The following is a 16,676-nucleotide window of genomic DNA, read 5'->3' as shown; positions in this document are numbered from 1 at the left end:
TGGACATAAATAAATAAATAATTCTTTGTCGCTAAACTCTGAAAACACGCCATACGCAGTTCGAAACTTGTAAAAGGTTTCCCACCAGTATGTGCCTAAAATATGATAACAAGCAGATAGCAGAAGTTGACAAGTATAAATTCTTTGGTTTAGAGCTTGATATTAAATTCAACTGGGAGGAACATACCACATGACTGCTACAGTGCCTAAACAAATTTCTGTTTGTAACACAAATTTTGTCAGATGTAGGTGATACAAAAATGAAAAAGGCTAGCATACTTATTTTGCTTTCATTCCATAATGTCACATGAGATTATTTTTTGGTGTAGCTCATCCAGCCAAGTGGTAAGTGGTGGGTATTAAAAGTCATCCTGTGGAACAATATTAATACTCTTCTGTAAACAAATAATTTGGGAGACCACTCATGATGGAAATATGTTAGAGTCACTTGTAGCAACAATGATTAATAAAGCACAAATGGTACCTAAAACAAGTGGAATGATTGACATGTTCACTAAGCTGTAAAAATAGGCAAAAGTGTCATATCTCAAAGAGGAACTGAAACCATTTATTTTTGGGTAGGAGCATGTAGAGGGTATATGGTTCAAGTTTAAAAAATAATTAATCATGCATTGGATAAACATGTGCCTAGTAGAACACTTTGTGGTGGGAGGGACCCTCCATGGTATAAATGAAAAACGTTTGGCTGTTTAGAGGGCAATGCATGAACTTGGGAACAACTATTGAATCTTTATGAAAGAGCTTGCACAAAACCAAAAAGAATCAGGTCACACGTAGAGGCTGTCAGTGGCACCAAAGTTTGATAGAGTTCAGACACTCACAGGTGACAGGAACTGAAATTTAGAGTAGCAAAGTAAAATCATCAATGTTGACTTTAGTTTTCAAACATTCCTTTATTAAGGAGGATGCAAAAGTACTGCCCCAGTTTACTTCTCATACTACAGCAAAAATGAGTGATACAGACATTAATGTATGAAGTGTTGAGATAAATTGAAAATCTCTAAAACTGAACAAGGTTACAGTGTCCAGTGGAATCCCTTGTCAGATTCTGTACAGAATTTTCAGTTGATATAGTTTCCATTTTAACCATAATATATGACACATTCCTTGAGTTATAAACTGTGTCCAATGATTTGAAGTAAACACAAGCCACACTCATGTATAACGAGGAAGACAGAAAGATTAGGGTTTCATGTTCCATTTACATTGAGGCCATTTAGAGGTGGAGCCCAAGCTCAGAATGTTTCAAGGATGGTGAAGGAATTTGGCCATGTCCTTTTAAAGGGACCTTACCAGCATTTGCCTGGAGCGATTTAGGGAAATCATGAAAAACCTAAATCTGGATGGACAGATGTAGATTTTAATCATCATCCTCCTAAATGTGAGTCCAGTGTTCTAACAACTGTGCCACCTCATTTGATATCTATAACTAGGGTAGCAGAAGTGATCCACAAAACTACCATCTTAGCTCATTGAAGTCTATCTGTTTTAGAGTCATGAAACATGTCCTGTGCTCAAATGTAAAGAGGTATTTTGAACAGAATGACCTCCAAAGAATTATTCCTATGGGGCAGCCACAGCAGTACAATCTCATTTTGAAAAATGAAGAAACTATAGGACAGTTGCTTAATTCACAATTTTTTGATGGTGTACATGACTGGTTTCAGAGCACTTATAGTTCCATCATCTGGTGTAAAAAATAAAATCACTTCATCGTCTGAGGTATCCTCACATGTTGTCATTGAACAAAAGGTTCTGTGTAAAAAGGTTAAAAGGGACAAAAATTCCATAACAACCCAGGAGAACTATGTAATATTGCATAATAAAAGATACCAATTATTCTGCAAAAACCTATTTCCATAGTTTCAAGAAACAGTATTAACTGAATAATGTAAATATATTCACAAATCTCTTGTCTATCATTTGCATATGGACTGTGAAGACCAGATTAGACTAATTACAGCATGTACATAGGTTTTTAAGTAGTCATTCTTCCCATGCTCCATACAAGGTTGGAACAGGAAGAATTCGAGACATGTTGTACCATGCTAAACATCCTATGTCATGTATTTCAGTGGTTTGCAGAATGTGTATGTAGATTATTACTATATTACTGTAAAATATTTCATTTTTCTGCATAATCTGCAATTAGCTTCTGCTCAAGAATATAACTTTACCTTCATATTCAGAGGACAGTTAAAGAAGGAGCAATTAATATACAAGAACTGTATAATCACATCCTTACAGGATCCTGCCAGAGTCAGTACGTTGGTTGATGGTGAATGGAAGAGCAAGTGATGCAAATGTCATAATTCAAAAAGCAGCAAAGCAGAATGGTGTGGACCTATCAGAGAAGGCCATCAAGAGGATGCAATTAGCGCAGGTAACAAAATGTATGTTGACATACACAGTATTTGCATTCATTATAAAATATTGCCAAAAAAAAGAAAACTTACTTCACACAATATAACAGTTACAAAAAGTATTTTTAAAAATATGTGTGGTAAAGTTTTTATGTAGCATTAGACAAATTGAATAGAGTAACTTGTTTTGTTAGTGGCTGAGGAAACACACCATTCTTCCTGAGTAAAGTTCTGACTGGAATTTCTCCTCCTCCTAATCATTTAGCTATTTATCCTGAGAGAACTATAATCTACCATGTGAAAGGAAGCTCAGAGTTTAACATTTAATCAGTTTTCATATTCTTAAATGCATTTCACTTCCCTAAATATTTCATTTGTATGGAAATCAACTCTTCCAAAAATGAAAATATCTGTGAAATCAGTTCATAGTCTTTTTACATGCATGTCTGAATGAACAGGAATTAATGACAATTAACAGTCATCCAAAACTAATTTGAAATAAATTTTCTGGATATAAATCCCTAGACATTAACTGTGTCAGATATAGATGTACTACCTATTAGAGGCATCTGAAAATTTGAGCTGGACCAGGACTTGAACCCATTTTTCCTGTTTATGATGAGTGACTGCCTCAATCACTTTGGCTATCCATGCACACCTTCCAGACCAACCAAAACTTTCACATGTCACACTGTCTACATTCCTAAATGCAAGCAAATATTATATGACTGCACGTGTGGGCACAAGATGATTCTCAATTTTTCATTGTCTCATTCTCACTGGTGTGAGAATACATAGTAAAGCTGTGAGCATTATGTGTTGAATGTAGGGGACTGTGGTATAAGGATGTAGACAGTGTGACATATGGAAGCTTATGCTGATCCAAGAGGCATGCACAGATAACCAAAGTTGTTAACGTGGCAGCTCATCCTAAACAGGAAATCCAGGGTTGAGTCCTAATCTGGCACAAATTTTCAGACATCACTAATAGGTAGTACATCTATACCTAACACAGTTGATGCCTAGATTTCAATTCAGCAAATTTATTTTGAATCAGTTCATAGTCTCATTTCTTACTGTGATCTGAATTTCTGTTTGTGTGGAAAATGAACTACACTGTTGCTAGCAAATCAACTATTTCTTTGTCATTTTGTTAGCCCAGTCATCAGTAGCACCACTGCATAAAACGCATGCCTGGAGAGAAAGGTAATGATGTGCTTCCTAGGTTTATTCTAGATTTTCCATTTGAAAATTATCATATACAACAAAATTTGTCTTCATGTCCACAACCTTGTATCTACTTGCCTCTTACCACAATAGGACTGCTCAATCTAAAGTGTCTAACCAGATATTTATTCAAGTTGAAGTTAATGAAGCATGAGATCTCTTAACATCAAGTAAGAAGGGACAAAGTATGCCAGCTTAGGTGCTGCACAGGTGGCATGAATGCCATTTATCAGCTCCTATAGTCTAAAAGCACCTCAGACTGCAATGTGCATGTGAATCATAACACTGTGGTGCTGAATACAAAACTGTAATGGTTCATGATGAATTCCATTTCCACATGTCCTGTAGTGATGTCCATATAAATTCTACTGAGATGCCAGAAATCTGGCTGCAGTTGCCACTGTTGAATGGCATAGTGGACAAAGGCTGGATGTGATGGTTTGGGTACTATTGGATACACCTTATGATCTCAGCTATGATGTATACACTGAGGTCAAAAAAGTCATGGGACAGCAATATGCACTTATACAGATGGTGGTAGTATCACGTTCATTAGGTATGAAAGGGCAGTGCATTTGTACTCGAATGATTCGTGTGAAACGGTTTCCGACGTGATTATGACCACACAACCAAATTAAGAGACTTTGAATGTGGAATGGTAGGTGGAGCCAGATGCTTGGGAAATTCCATTTTGAAAATCATTAGGTAATTCAATATTCCAAGATGCACAGTGTCCAGAGTGTGCTGATAATATCAAATTTCAGGCATTAGCTCTCCCCATGAACAACACAGTGGTCAATGGCTTTGACTTAATAACCGAGAGCAACAGCATTTGCATAGAGTTTTCAGTGCTGATAGACAAGTAATACTGGATGAAATAACCACAGAAATCAATGTGGGATGTACAACAAATGTATCTCTTAGGACAGTATAGTGAAATTTGGCATTAATGGTCTATGGCAGCAGATGACCAATGCAAATGCCTTTACTAACAGTTTGACATCATCTACAGTGCCTCTCTTGGGTGCATGACAGTTTTAGTTTGACCCCAAAAGACTGGAAAACTGTGGCCTGGTCAGATGAGTCCCAATTTAAGTCAGTAGGAGTTGATGGTGTGGTTTAAGTGTAGTATACACCCCACAAAGCCAAGGACCCAAGTTGTCAACAAGGCACAGTGGAAGCTGGTCGTGGCTCCATAATGGTGTGGGCTGCATTTATACATCATGGACTAGGTCCCCTGGTCCAACTCAATTGATCATTGACTGGAAATGCTTATGTTCGACTGTTTGGAGTGCTATTCATGGACTTAATATTCCCAGACAACATTGGAACTTTTATGGGTGACAATGCACCATGTTACCAGGCCACATTTGTTTGCAATTGGTTTGATGAACATTCTGGATAATTTGAGCAAATGATTTCATCATCCAGGTCACCCAAAATGAACCCCATCAAACATGTATGGGACATAATCAAAAGGTCAGTTTATGTGCACAAAATCCTGCACTGGCAACAATTTCAAAGTTGTTGAGTCCACGCCATGTTGAGTTGCTCAACTACAGTGTGCAAAAGAAGAACTGACATGATATTAGGAGGTATCCCATGACTTTTGTCACCTCAGTGTAGGAGGACGCCCGAATAGTAAATGCCATGTCATGAAGATTTTGGAGCTTGAGAGTAATGCACCTTTGTCAGGTAACACCAAATGTCTGTCCCACTGTTTCAGTGGGACAATGACAAACCACATGCAGCAAGAAATATGTAAATCTTCTTCAAAAGAATTTGGTGGAAAAGCCTCCTGGACCTGCATATTAGCTTAAAATATCACCCTTTGAACATGCCTGAGAAATAATTGACCTTAAACTTGTTCATCACTGCCCTCTAGCAACCATATTGATTCTTTGTAGGTGCATCTACAAATTCCATTCAGGGAGATTCCCCAACACCATCTTAGACCCCTTTGATTTGCTACTGCAGCATTTAGAAACTCTGAAGCTGCACGTATGGTATTTACACCATGTTGCATTTTTAGTCAGAGATGACATTGAGTTCTGTAATCTTCTGTGGTGCTACAGAAGAATGCTGAAGATCAGATGGGTAGATCACATAACAAATGAGGAGGTATTGAATAGAATTGGGGAGAAGAGGAGCTTATGGCACAACTTGACTAGAAGAAGGGATTGGTTGGTAGGACATGTTCTGAGACATCGAGGGATCACCAATTTAGTATTGGAGGGCAGTGTAGAGTGTAAAAATCGTAGAGGGAGACCAAGAGATGAATACACTAAGCAGATTCAGAAGGATTTAGGCTGCAGTAGGTACTGGGAGATGAAGAAGCTTGCACAGGAAAGAGTAGCATGGAGAGCTGCATCAAACCAGTCTCAGGACTGAAGACCACAACAACAACAACAACAACAACAATCTTAATCATTTGTATATTGCCATGTATGGCTCCCTAATCTTTTGTATGAAATATGTTTCAGCCACAAACATTAGTGAGTTATAATATACACTGCCCAATAAAGAAAAATTGAAGCACTGTAAAGGAAAGTAGGAAACAGAATGGTACTTCATGAGTTGTGAGGGTATGTGATGTTATTTCAGTGATTATACAACCTAGTCAAATTTAAAAAGAACTTGGTAGTATGAGCCCACTTATCAGTATGATGTTGCTCCTCCTCTGGCCTGGATGCATGCACCAATTTGGTTGGGAAAGGTGTCATGAAGTCCTCTCCTGAGACAAGATGACCCACAACTGTTCTAACTAGTTCCTGAGATCCTGGGTGCTGACACTGGGACAGCTGGTCCCACATGTGTTCTACCAGGACAGATCTGGGATCTTGCTGGCCACAGAAGTACTTCACCATCACATGATGTTTGAGGATGAGAATTGTCCTGTTGAAAAATGATACCATGACACTGTCTCATGAGAAGTAACATGTGAGGGCACAAAATGTTTGTGATGTACTGTTGTTTGATCAGAGTTCCCTCAATCACCTCTGTGCCTCTCCAAAGCATTAGAAGAATAAAACCACTCCTGAGGTTGCCACCATACTCACCAACAATAGTCGTCCAGGGTGGTGCAGGAACACAATTTATTTGCTGAACACAATGTGATGCTATTTGTCAGTAGTCCATGCTTCCTGATCATTGAACCACTCCAAGCGCAGCAGTTTGTGTTGTGTTGTTAACAGCATCCTATGTATGGGATGGTGATTTCCTAGTTCAGCTGCTGCTAATCTCTGACCAGTGGTGTGATACAACACAGAATGTTGCAGAAAGTCCATTACTTGTTCACAGATGGCAGTACAGATGTGTAGGGATTACATTATTCTCAGTGCACAATACAGCAATCCTTCCTTGTGGTGGTCAGAACCTCAATGACAAGTATGTCTGCACACACATTCCATTCAGTCCAACTCTGAGCCACTTTTACTTCTGAATACCCCATGAATCTCAATTTTCCATGATTCAACCAGTGAGCCGAATGGAGATACACACAGAGACAACTTTCAAGCCATGCCATGTGCTGATAATGCTGTCCCAGATGAGTTCGTAGCATCTCCTTGTCCTTCACAGCGATCACTCAGCATTAACATTTTTCATGCCCCTTATACAACCTACCAGGCCTGATAGCAACCCTAAACATGAACAAAACTGATGCATTCACATGGCTGTTCTGTCTGTCACAAACAATTGCAACTCTAATCATTTACATATCCACTGATGGTGTATACATATGCAAAGTTACACTGGCATCCAACCATGTCTTCCTGGTACTTCACCTTTTTTGTCAGGTAGTACATTATGGCAGTCTGAGTGAATAATGACATACACAAGAATCAAATAAAATTTCTGAAATCTAATAATGTGAAAATTAAATCTCTGTAAATGTATTCTTCTGCTTTCCTTCTCTCTTATTCATTTTATTTGCCTCAGTTAAGAGTTGTACCTATAGTATGTGCTATCACAGTTTTATATCAAATATATGATTGACGTTTTGTAAGTAAACATAATACACTGTCATTCACCAATAAAGGTGAACTAATAGTGACACAAACTGAGGTATTGTATGGCCATCCTTTGACCCCTCCCAGCTCAAAATAATGAAATAATTGATTCAGTGAATGACAACAATGGGATTCTTGAAACTGGCTCCTTCAAACAGGACTTATTTCAATATGCCATCCTATAAGTTTTCTTATTAAAGTGTAGATTTCCAGATGTATACCTTTATATTTAACCATCAATTCATGAAAACAGTCATTAAGAACAGTAGAAAATTCTGTTTGATCTGATCTTGCCCCATCGTGATCAGCATGTCCAGAATTGAAAACAAAAATTGTATGTAGATTGCAACTGCACAAGAGTTTTTGGTATAATTTGAAATATACTATTTCAGAAAACAGCACCAGTCCACGATGACATCCATGGAACAGATAGCACTGATGACAGCTGCAAAACTGGAAAAGTAGATGCTATTGTGCAAGTGATGCACTCCTCCACACTTATGGTGCGCTTGTTTGTCTGCTGTTTCTGCTGGTTAGTTTCTCACCAAGTTAGTATTAGATTAATGATTCAACAGAATTAGAAATATGCTTAAAATGGAAAATACAGGATGGATTGTAATAATATGTTTCATGCTCTGTAGTCACACATGTAACTGAAATGCTTGAACTGATACCAAATGTAAACTTAAGATGTTTTAACAGCATGCATTCAATAAATTATTGAAAGCAGTATGTATCCTGCATTGTAATGCAAACTTGCATGTTGATTAACTTTCACTTTACAAACTGTAGGTATAATGAGTCTGTGACTTATGAAGAATACTACAGTCAAAGGCTCTTCTCAGGTGTTCTATAAATATTAATTTTTTATCCTGTGCTATATAGGTAGAAACACAGTTTATGATTAGCTTCGTTGGTGGTCTCAAGGAGACCAGCAGAACAAAACAGGCAGCTGTGGTGGTGACTGACAATAGAGATCATGAGGTGAATTAATGACCAACATAAATCTAGAGTGTACATGAGTCTTCTAATCATATACTACATCCCAAGGAAAAGACTCCCAATGATGGTTGTTATCGACTTCATGCCAACACCTAACACTGTGGTGGAGAATGTAATAGTAAAAGGCAAGCCGATGGCCTGGCTGGTCCCTGGCACAGTTGTTGGTGGCACTCCTAGCTGGCAGTGGAGGGAAATGGGGGAGCGATACATCACAGTGTGGATGGAGCTGATTCTGTTGCTGGACCAGCTGCAACTGGCTGCCCTCAGCCTGAAACATTTGCCTCCCGCTATTGATAAGTGCTGTGCTGAAGTCTGCTGTCATGTGCAGTTTGTACATATGCATCTTAAATGTTCTGACCATTCAGCCAGATTTTGAACTGGATGCAGGATGGAAAGGAGCAGTGGTCCAGGTGGAGGTTACACTAACAAAATTCCTGAAACATGATGCCCTCAATTGAGGGCTGTTGTCAGAAACCAGGGTGGAAGGGGCCCCCTCTATCACAAATATGATGGGAAGGATGTGGATAGTAGTTGTCGTAGTAGTTGTAGCCATCCAGGTGACATACGGAAAACTAAAGATTGTGTCAACAACAAGCAATCACATTGTTCCCTAGACTGGACCAATGAAATCAATATGCACCCTTTGCCATTGCTGGTCAGGACATGGTCAAGGGTTGAATAGCTGCACTGTGGCAGATTAGTTGTGGATGGAGGCATGGCAGTTCCAGAAAGTGTGGTGTCAACCCCAGGCCAATGCACACAACACACTATTCCCTTCATCTACACATTCCCCAATGTGCAGTGTCGAGGAGCTCCAATATGAAGAAGCAGAGCATAGGATGAACTACAACCCCACATTTGTCATCTGTAGCCAGCAAAATGACCCTCTCGGTCATGTTGAGCCTGCTCTGTAAAGAAAAATGGGTGGGCCATTCTGGGTTGGTGTCTTTAGACAAATGCTCTGGCCACCCCCACCATACAGAAGACAATAACCTCTCACTACTTCATGTGCCGTAATTGGAAATCTGTCAAAGGTATGTCACTGGTTTGCATCTAAGGCAAAACACAGTGCCTCATGCCTATCAAATTTGGCGTCTGGCCACACAGCAACCAGGAAAGTGTTTCTGCATTGGAGTACTACATTTTGGACCAATGATGGCTCTCAGAGGTATAATTACTAAGGAACAATGCCTAACATTGCAACCACTGTGCTGTTTCATCAGGAAGTTGTGAATGGGGACCAGGCAACTAAATAAGAAACTTGAGATAAGTGATCAGGCAAAACTTTGCACCATAAAGGAATACACAAAACTTTTGAATGCCATATATGATAGCCAATGCCTCCTTCTCAATTTCTGAATCATCCGTCTATGCCACATTTCAGGTTTTAGAGCCAAATGCTATGGGCTGTTCTGCACTGCCAGAGTATGTGTGGGATAGCATGGTGCCCATTCCACAGCCTGATGCATCAGTGTCAAGTGTCAAATGTATGTCAGGATGGAATGCAGCTAGAAAAATGGCTGAGCTAATGCACATTTTAAGTTGCATGAAAAACTTCTGTCACACCTCTGACCACACAAATTTAACATTTCTTTTATGCAGCTGATTAAGTGGATAGGAACTGTGGGCCATGTTTGAAATAAACTAGGTGTAATAATTTACTTTGCCTAGAAACAACTATACTTCTTTGAGGTTCTTAGGGGCCAGTAATTCAATGCAGCCACATGACCATGCATCAGGGTGAGCCCATCGTGACATGATATATGACCCAATTACTTGAAACTTGGAGCAAAGGAACTAAATTTGTTGAGGTGGCAGCACAGACCATTGGCTTGAAGCTCTCAAACATCATCTGGAGATTGTGCAGATGCTGCTCCTGGATGACCCTGGTAATTAAGAAATCATCCAAACAATTAACACGGTTGGGAATACCCTGGATGAGTTGCTCAAGGTATCTCTGAAATATCACGGGAGCACTTCCAACCCCAAATGGCAGGCTGTTATAATGATACATGTCAAATAGCATATGAAGCATAAAAAGCTGATTTGTCTGATCACCTAGGTGTCACCAATATCAATATTTGAAAAATATTGGACCCCAGCCAATTTAGCTGACAATTTCTTGTGTCAAGGGAGTGGATAAAGATCAACATTTGTTTGAACATTGACAACAGACAGAAAATAAATACAAATACGGAGTGAATGATAGGTTTCTGAACCATGACCATGGGTGTAACCCATCAGCTACATGATATGAGCAAACACCTACATTTTGCAGCCTATCTAGTTTTGCTTTAACTTGCTCATGAATGGTGAAAGGCACCAGACGAGCCTTATAAGACTTAGCTACTGCCAACTGTGTTACTGAAATGTGGGCCTGGAACTTTGTTGCACAATGTATAGTAGGTTCAAACAGCTGCTTGAATTGTGTGCACAACACACAAAGTTCTGTGAATGGGATCACACACACACACACACACACACACACACACACACACAAACAAAAAACACCTGGTCCTGAATTCGCAAACCAAAAAACACAAAAGTTTCTAAACCAAAAATGTTTGTTGCCATCCAAAAGTTGACTACAAGCAAGGTTAGCTGCTGAGAGACATTTCTATAAGCTTGGACAATGATCTGACCCAAAAAGGGGATTGACTGGCCATTGTACATCACCACTTTGCACTGAGGGGACTGCAGCTGCAGGGAGCCAATGCACCAGTATGTGTCCTCATTATTAAGAGACATGGCCATGCCAGTGTGCAACTGGAAATCTGGAGTCATCCCATGAATGCCCAGTTGCAACATGAGATGCTGCATTTTGCCTGTTGCTCTCCCATGCATCATCAAGGTAGCATACAGCATGCTGAAGGCCAAAGTTGTTGATGTTTGCCACCTGAGGCAGACACTCATGAGGTGCCCTTGTTTGTGGCATGCAAAACAGATGGGCTGTGATCTGGACACAATTTGATGGAATGAATGTTTCTGGAGCCTGTTGACAACAGAGAGGAAGAAACTGAATGAGTTTCTGCTCGCTTGGGGACTCACCAACAGTCAACAACATGCTTCCATTTGTGTGCATCTATCAATGATGAGTGTAAGGAATTGCTAACTACTGCACTAACTACTGAATTCCATGTCACTTAACTACCAGATGAATGGGTGCTCAGATGATGATACTGACTAGACGTCAAAAATTGATAGTGGAGCACTGGCCGCTGTGTCCGAGCGGTTCTAGGCACTTCAGTTCAGAACCGCGCTGCTGCTATGGTCGCAGGTTGGAATCCTGCCTTGGGCATGGATGTGTGTGATGTCCTTAGGTTAGTTAGGTTTAAGTAGTTCTAAGTCTAGGGGACTGATGACCTCAGATGTTAAGTCCCATAGTGCTTAGAGCCATTTGAGCCATTTGAATTTGATAGTGGAGCACAACACCCACTAAGACTACTAACAACATCACCACCCATGGAACCATGAAACAGAGTTTGTACTAACACAGTTACTTCACGAGCCTTGGCAATTTTTAACACCTCCCTGATGGTGAGATCAGATGCCTCTGAAGCTTTTATGCTAATGTCTTGATCTGAAGCAAGACAGATAATAACATCAAAAATTAAAGAGATTGTATTTAATGTGTCACTCTGCTTACAGGAAAAGTCATAGTTGCATGCCAAGCCTTGTAAGTTAGCAGCCCATGTTGCATAGGACTGTTTATATTGCTTACCACATGACTCAAATCTCATCCTAGCCATGACGACATGAGTTTGGTCACCATAACAGTCAGTCAGCAAACCACAAACATCAGAAAAAGTCAAACTACTGGACTCAGAGAGCGGGTGTAGTTCTTGCACAATTTTGTGCAGTTTAGTACTAGGGGGCAGTAAGATCATGTACTGATGCCCAAGATCAGTTATTTGATTTGCCTTGCAGTGCACAACAATAGAATGTAATTAGATCTGCCAGCTCTTGTTTGCCTTGTCAAAGCAAGTGAAAGGCAGAAGGGGAGGTGAGCCCACCACAGCTGCCAACTACTGTTGGTTTTGCAGAAGCTGTAATAGTTATATCTGCTGCTGCTGGTGGAGTCCCAATTTTCTGTCCTACTCTGCATAGGTAGAAACACAGTTTACATTTTTTTCTCACTAGTGGTAATGAGGAGACCAGTGAAATGAAACAGGCAGTTCTGGTGGTGACTGCGAAAGGAGATCACAAGGTGAATTAATAACCAACACAAGCCCAGAGCATACATGAGTCATCTAAGCATAGAGCCTATTTCACAGTCCAGGGAAAAGTTCAAATCACAAAATGTTAATCAAGGAAGGTCAAAATGGCATGTACATAATACTTCAGTGACTAGTGAGAGACTGGCTGAAATTGCCAGACTGCAGTATATCTGTGAACAGCCATTAAAGGGCAGCAACACCTCACACACTTGCCACAACAGCCATGACCCATGAGGACAAGAGCCATGGCTATCACCTGGAGCCCATTTATCTCTGACATGTTGTCTCTATCAATACTTGGGTGAGGCAGGGAACCCAAATAACCTTCAGATACTATAACTAAAAGTATAGAACATACATATTCTACCTAGACTTGATGCAAATAATCCAGTGTCCTGAATGTGATTGAAGATGTCTGCCCTTGTCAGTAAAGCTGCAAGACAACATAAGGTGCTATGCTTGTGAAGCAGGGTGCTTCATGATTTTTACTAATTTTTTATTAAATTTTAATAATTTTGCCTCAGTATTATTCCACTTGTTACATACATCTAACAAAGAAGGCACTGCTGCTGTACCATCTCTGTGTAGGCTCCAAAAATTGTTCTACACATCATATACTGTGTGATCTTAAGATTTTCTGGTGAATCAACTGTTGTATTAATTTCAGGTGTCAGTCACATGCAGTCATTTTTGAAACATGATATGTTAATGGTGTACTTTGCTGTCATCTTCAGGTGGTACCTGTAGAATAAGCATCTTTACTACATTGCCCCTCCTTTGTAGTCTTGGGGATCCATAGACCAGGTACCTTCCATACTCCATTCAAATGCAGTAAGGCATACATTGAGCAGACAGATGAAAGCAGGTGCCACCCCTTCCCCTGCTACTTGATTGCTCACTACATTGGGTGGCGTGGTGGGGAGATGCAATCTCCAAATGCTGGGTGTGAGTGCCATCCCCAAGTGCTTGCTCTGCTCTCCTTGAATGCATAAGTCACTCTTGGCCAATGTTGTAACTTCAATTGTCTGAGAGCTGGGTCCCACATGTTACTGAAGGTGAAGCTACTGTCACCACTGATCAGGCTTTAGGCCACTCATATCATAACAGCCTCCTTTAAAACACAATAGCAAAATAACAAGATCAGTCTCAGCACTTCTATTTGTTTGGATTTCATTGGGTCCCCTGTATATATGCAATGTTCTACAGAAGCAAGTTTTGTAAGCTGCTAATTTTGGTGTTTCTATTGTGTTCCTGGCACAGAAGATACAGGCTCAGCAAATATAACACAATAGAGAGGATAAGACAATGGCATATCTTTCATATGATGACAGAATATCAAACAAAATCAGCAGAATTTTGGCTCGGTGTAATATTAAGTGTCTTTTCTGTCCACTTCCAGAAACACATGCACTATCAGGTACAGTGAAAGATGACTTAGGGCTCCACAGACCAGATGTCCTCCTTATCCCATGCAAATGTAGAAAGGTATACATTGGACAGACTGTGCAGACAGATAAAGAAAGTTGCTAGGAGCACAAGAGATATGCCAGTCGCATCCAACCCACAAAACATGTTGTTGCACAACACTGCACAGCTACAGAGGACTGATGAAATATGAACCAACTAAAGAGCTAAGACAGACCTAGTCATTTTAGGATTGTTTTTTAAAGGACACTGTCAAGATATGAGTTACCAACAGCCTGATAAATAAGATAGTGGTTTCACCATCAGTAAAGCATTGTGCCCAACACTCAACTGACTAAAGTCACAACATCAGCCAAGAGCTACATCCACATTCAGTGGGGACACATAAGCACTGAGTGATCTGAGTTTGTTACCATCATTAGGTGATCATGTTCCCCCCACCACTCACCCTGACACTATGTGTGGACAGGTAGTGGGGGAAGGTGTGTGGAGTGATAAGAATATAAATGAGGCACAATGTGGCAAAGATATTCATTCTCCAGGTGTCACATGAAGATTACAGCAAGGAACATTGTCAAAATATCATATTTTGAAAACAGTTGCACCCACCTGGGCACCCAAGAGCAATACAAACAGCACATGATGTTGCTCCATCTCATTTTAAGCCATGTACATGCACCTAAAAACACTATTTCTTTCAATATAGTGGTAGTCTAATTTTATATGGAGAGCTTAAATACATTATGTTATTACTTAAATGTGGAAGTTCACAATAGAGATATAGATACAGTATATTTTCAGAAACAAAACTACCAGTAGCACTTATGTTTCAGGGGTACCAACATGTTTGTGTTCTATGGACTGTCACTGTATTCAGTGGCAATGGCAGGCAACAAGTATCTCAACTTTATGTTGGTGAGCTTGATTGAATTGCCAGGCTGTCTAGCTGCATACTATGCACTGGAGCGTATGGGTCGACGTGTCACACTCAGCACATCTTTCCTGCTTGCAGCTGTTGCTTGCCTTGCCTTCACAGTCGTTCCTCCAGGTCAGTACTTAAACACAAAATTATTACTAGAATGATAATTACACAGAACATATTTTTCTCTTGGCATTAGTATCAACACCATAAACCTTACAGAAGTCAGCTGGTAGCTATTCCGTATAACTTGTTTTGATTCCTTCTCTTAGTACATTAGCCTCATTTTATAAAGTGTAATGTTCCTGGGGACACTGGGAGGTTTCAGATTGATTATACAATGGTAAAACAGAGCTTTCAGAACCATATTTTAAATTGTAAGACATTTCCAGGGGCAGATATGGACTCTGACAACAATTTATTGGTTATGTACTGTAGATTAAAACTGAAGAAACTGCAAAAAGGTAGGAAATCAAGGAGACATGACCAGTAAAGTTGACAGAACCAGAGGTTTTTGGGAGTTTCAGAGGAAGCATTAGGCAATGATTTACTGAAACAGGAGAAAAGAATATAGTGGAAGATGAATGGGTTGCATTTAGAGACAAAATAGTGAAGGCATCAGAGGATCAAATAAGTAAAAATACAACGTCTCATGGAAATCTCCTATAGCTGCTGTGTATTATTTGTTTAACTGGGAGTAATAAGCCTTCTCATTGTTTAGCTCAGCTATTTGAATCATACTCACTAAGTTATGATTAACTGATAACATTTTGCATATCAGTGCAAATGTTTACAGCAGGCAGTACCTACAGTGACATTTATAACACATAAGAAAGGTACCATAGTCTAGAATTAAAATCTGTAGCTAAGAATGTGTGTAGATTAACACTAGTTGTGATTAGTTTTAAGTACATTTTCCATAAGTAAATTATATACAAGTAGCCTACAATGGCACATCTGCCTGTTAATGTATTATTTAACTCATTTCACATCCCTCTCTCCTTCATGATGGGATTTTCCCTGTGACACCAGAGAGTAATGTGCTAGCAGCTGCTGCACAGTTTTCCTGAGTTGATATTTGTCATCTAAAGGACACTGATTTGGCTTCAGTCTAATTATAGCTGCATGCATATTTTGTAGCAGCTGTTCCCAAATTATTTTGTATCAGATTTGTTGTTGCTGTAATATTTGACATTTATGGAAGGAGTTCCAGACCATAACGACATCTGTGGATGGTGTTTCTGTATGTTACTAATGTCTAACAGCAGCTTTGGTTTTTAATACTGTTGTAAGAATAATCAAAAATAAGGTGTTAATTAGCTGAAATATAATGACTAGTACTATCTCACTATGTTATGAATGTTCCAATTGACATACATCAGGCAATAAAAATGTTACTCATTTAACATTTCGGTATATTTACGAGTGAATAAAATTCAAAGTCATTGAAATAGCACAGTATAATGAATGAAATTGTAATTACAATAATATT

At 39.5% G+C, this 16,676-nt stretch overlaps 1 protein-coding gene across 2 annotated transcripts in view; it reads left to right on the top strand.

Moving 5' to 3' along the window:
- The window catches only part of LOC126184680 (organic cation transporter protein-like), a 230,848-nt gene that overhangs the window by 195,004 nt on the left and 19,168 nt on the right, over positions 1–16,676 (top strand). For both annotated transcript variants that reach the window (XM_049927171.1, XM_049927172.1), the window contains exons 7-9: positions 2,269–2,404; positions 8,014–8,153; positions 15,099–15,313. In XM_049927171.1, coding sequence (XP_049783128.1) covers positions 2,269–2,404; positions 8,014–8,153; positions 15,099–15,313 — 491 coding nt within the window. The remainder of the gene's footprint in view (positions 1–2,268; positions 2,405–8,013; positions 8,154–15,098; positions 15,314–16,676) is intronic.

This window comes from Schistocerca cancellata, chromosome 4 (assembly GCF_023864275.1).
Source record: "Schistocerca cancellata isolate TAMUIC-IGC-003103 chromosome 4, iqSchCanc2.1, whole genome shotgun sequence".
NCBI lineage: Eukaryota > Metazoa > Arthropoda > Insecta > Orthoptera > Acrididae > Schistocerca > Schistocerca cancellata.
The sequence above is the reverse complement of the archived record's forward strand: the minus strand, read 5'-3'. Positions and strand labels throughout refer to the sequence as shown.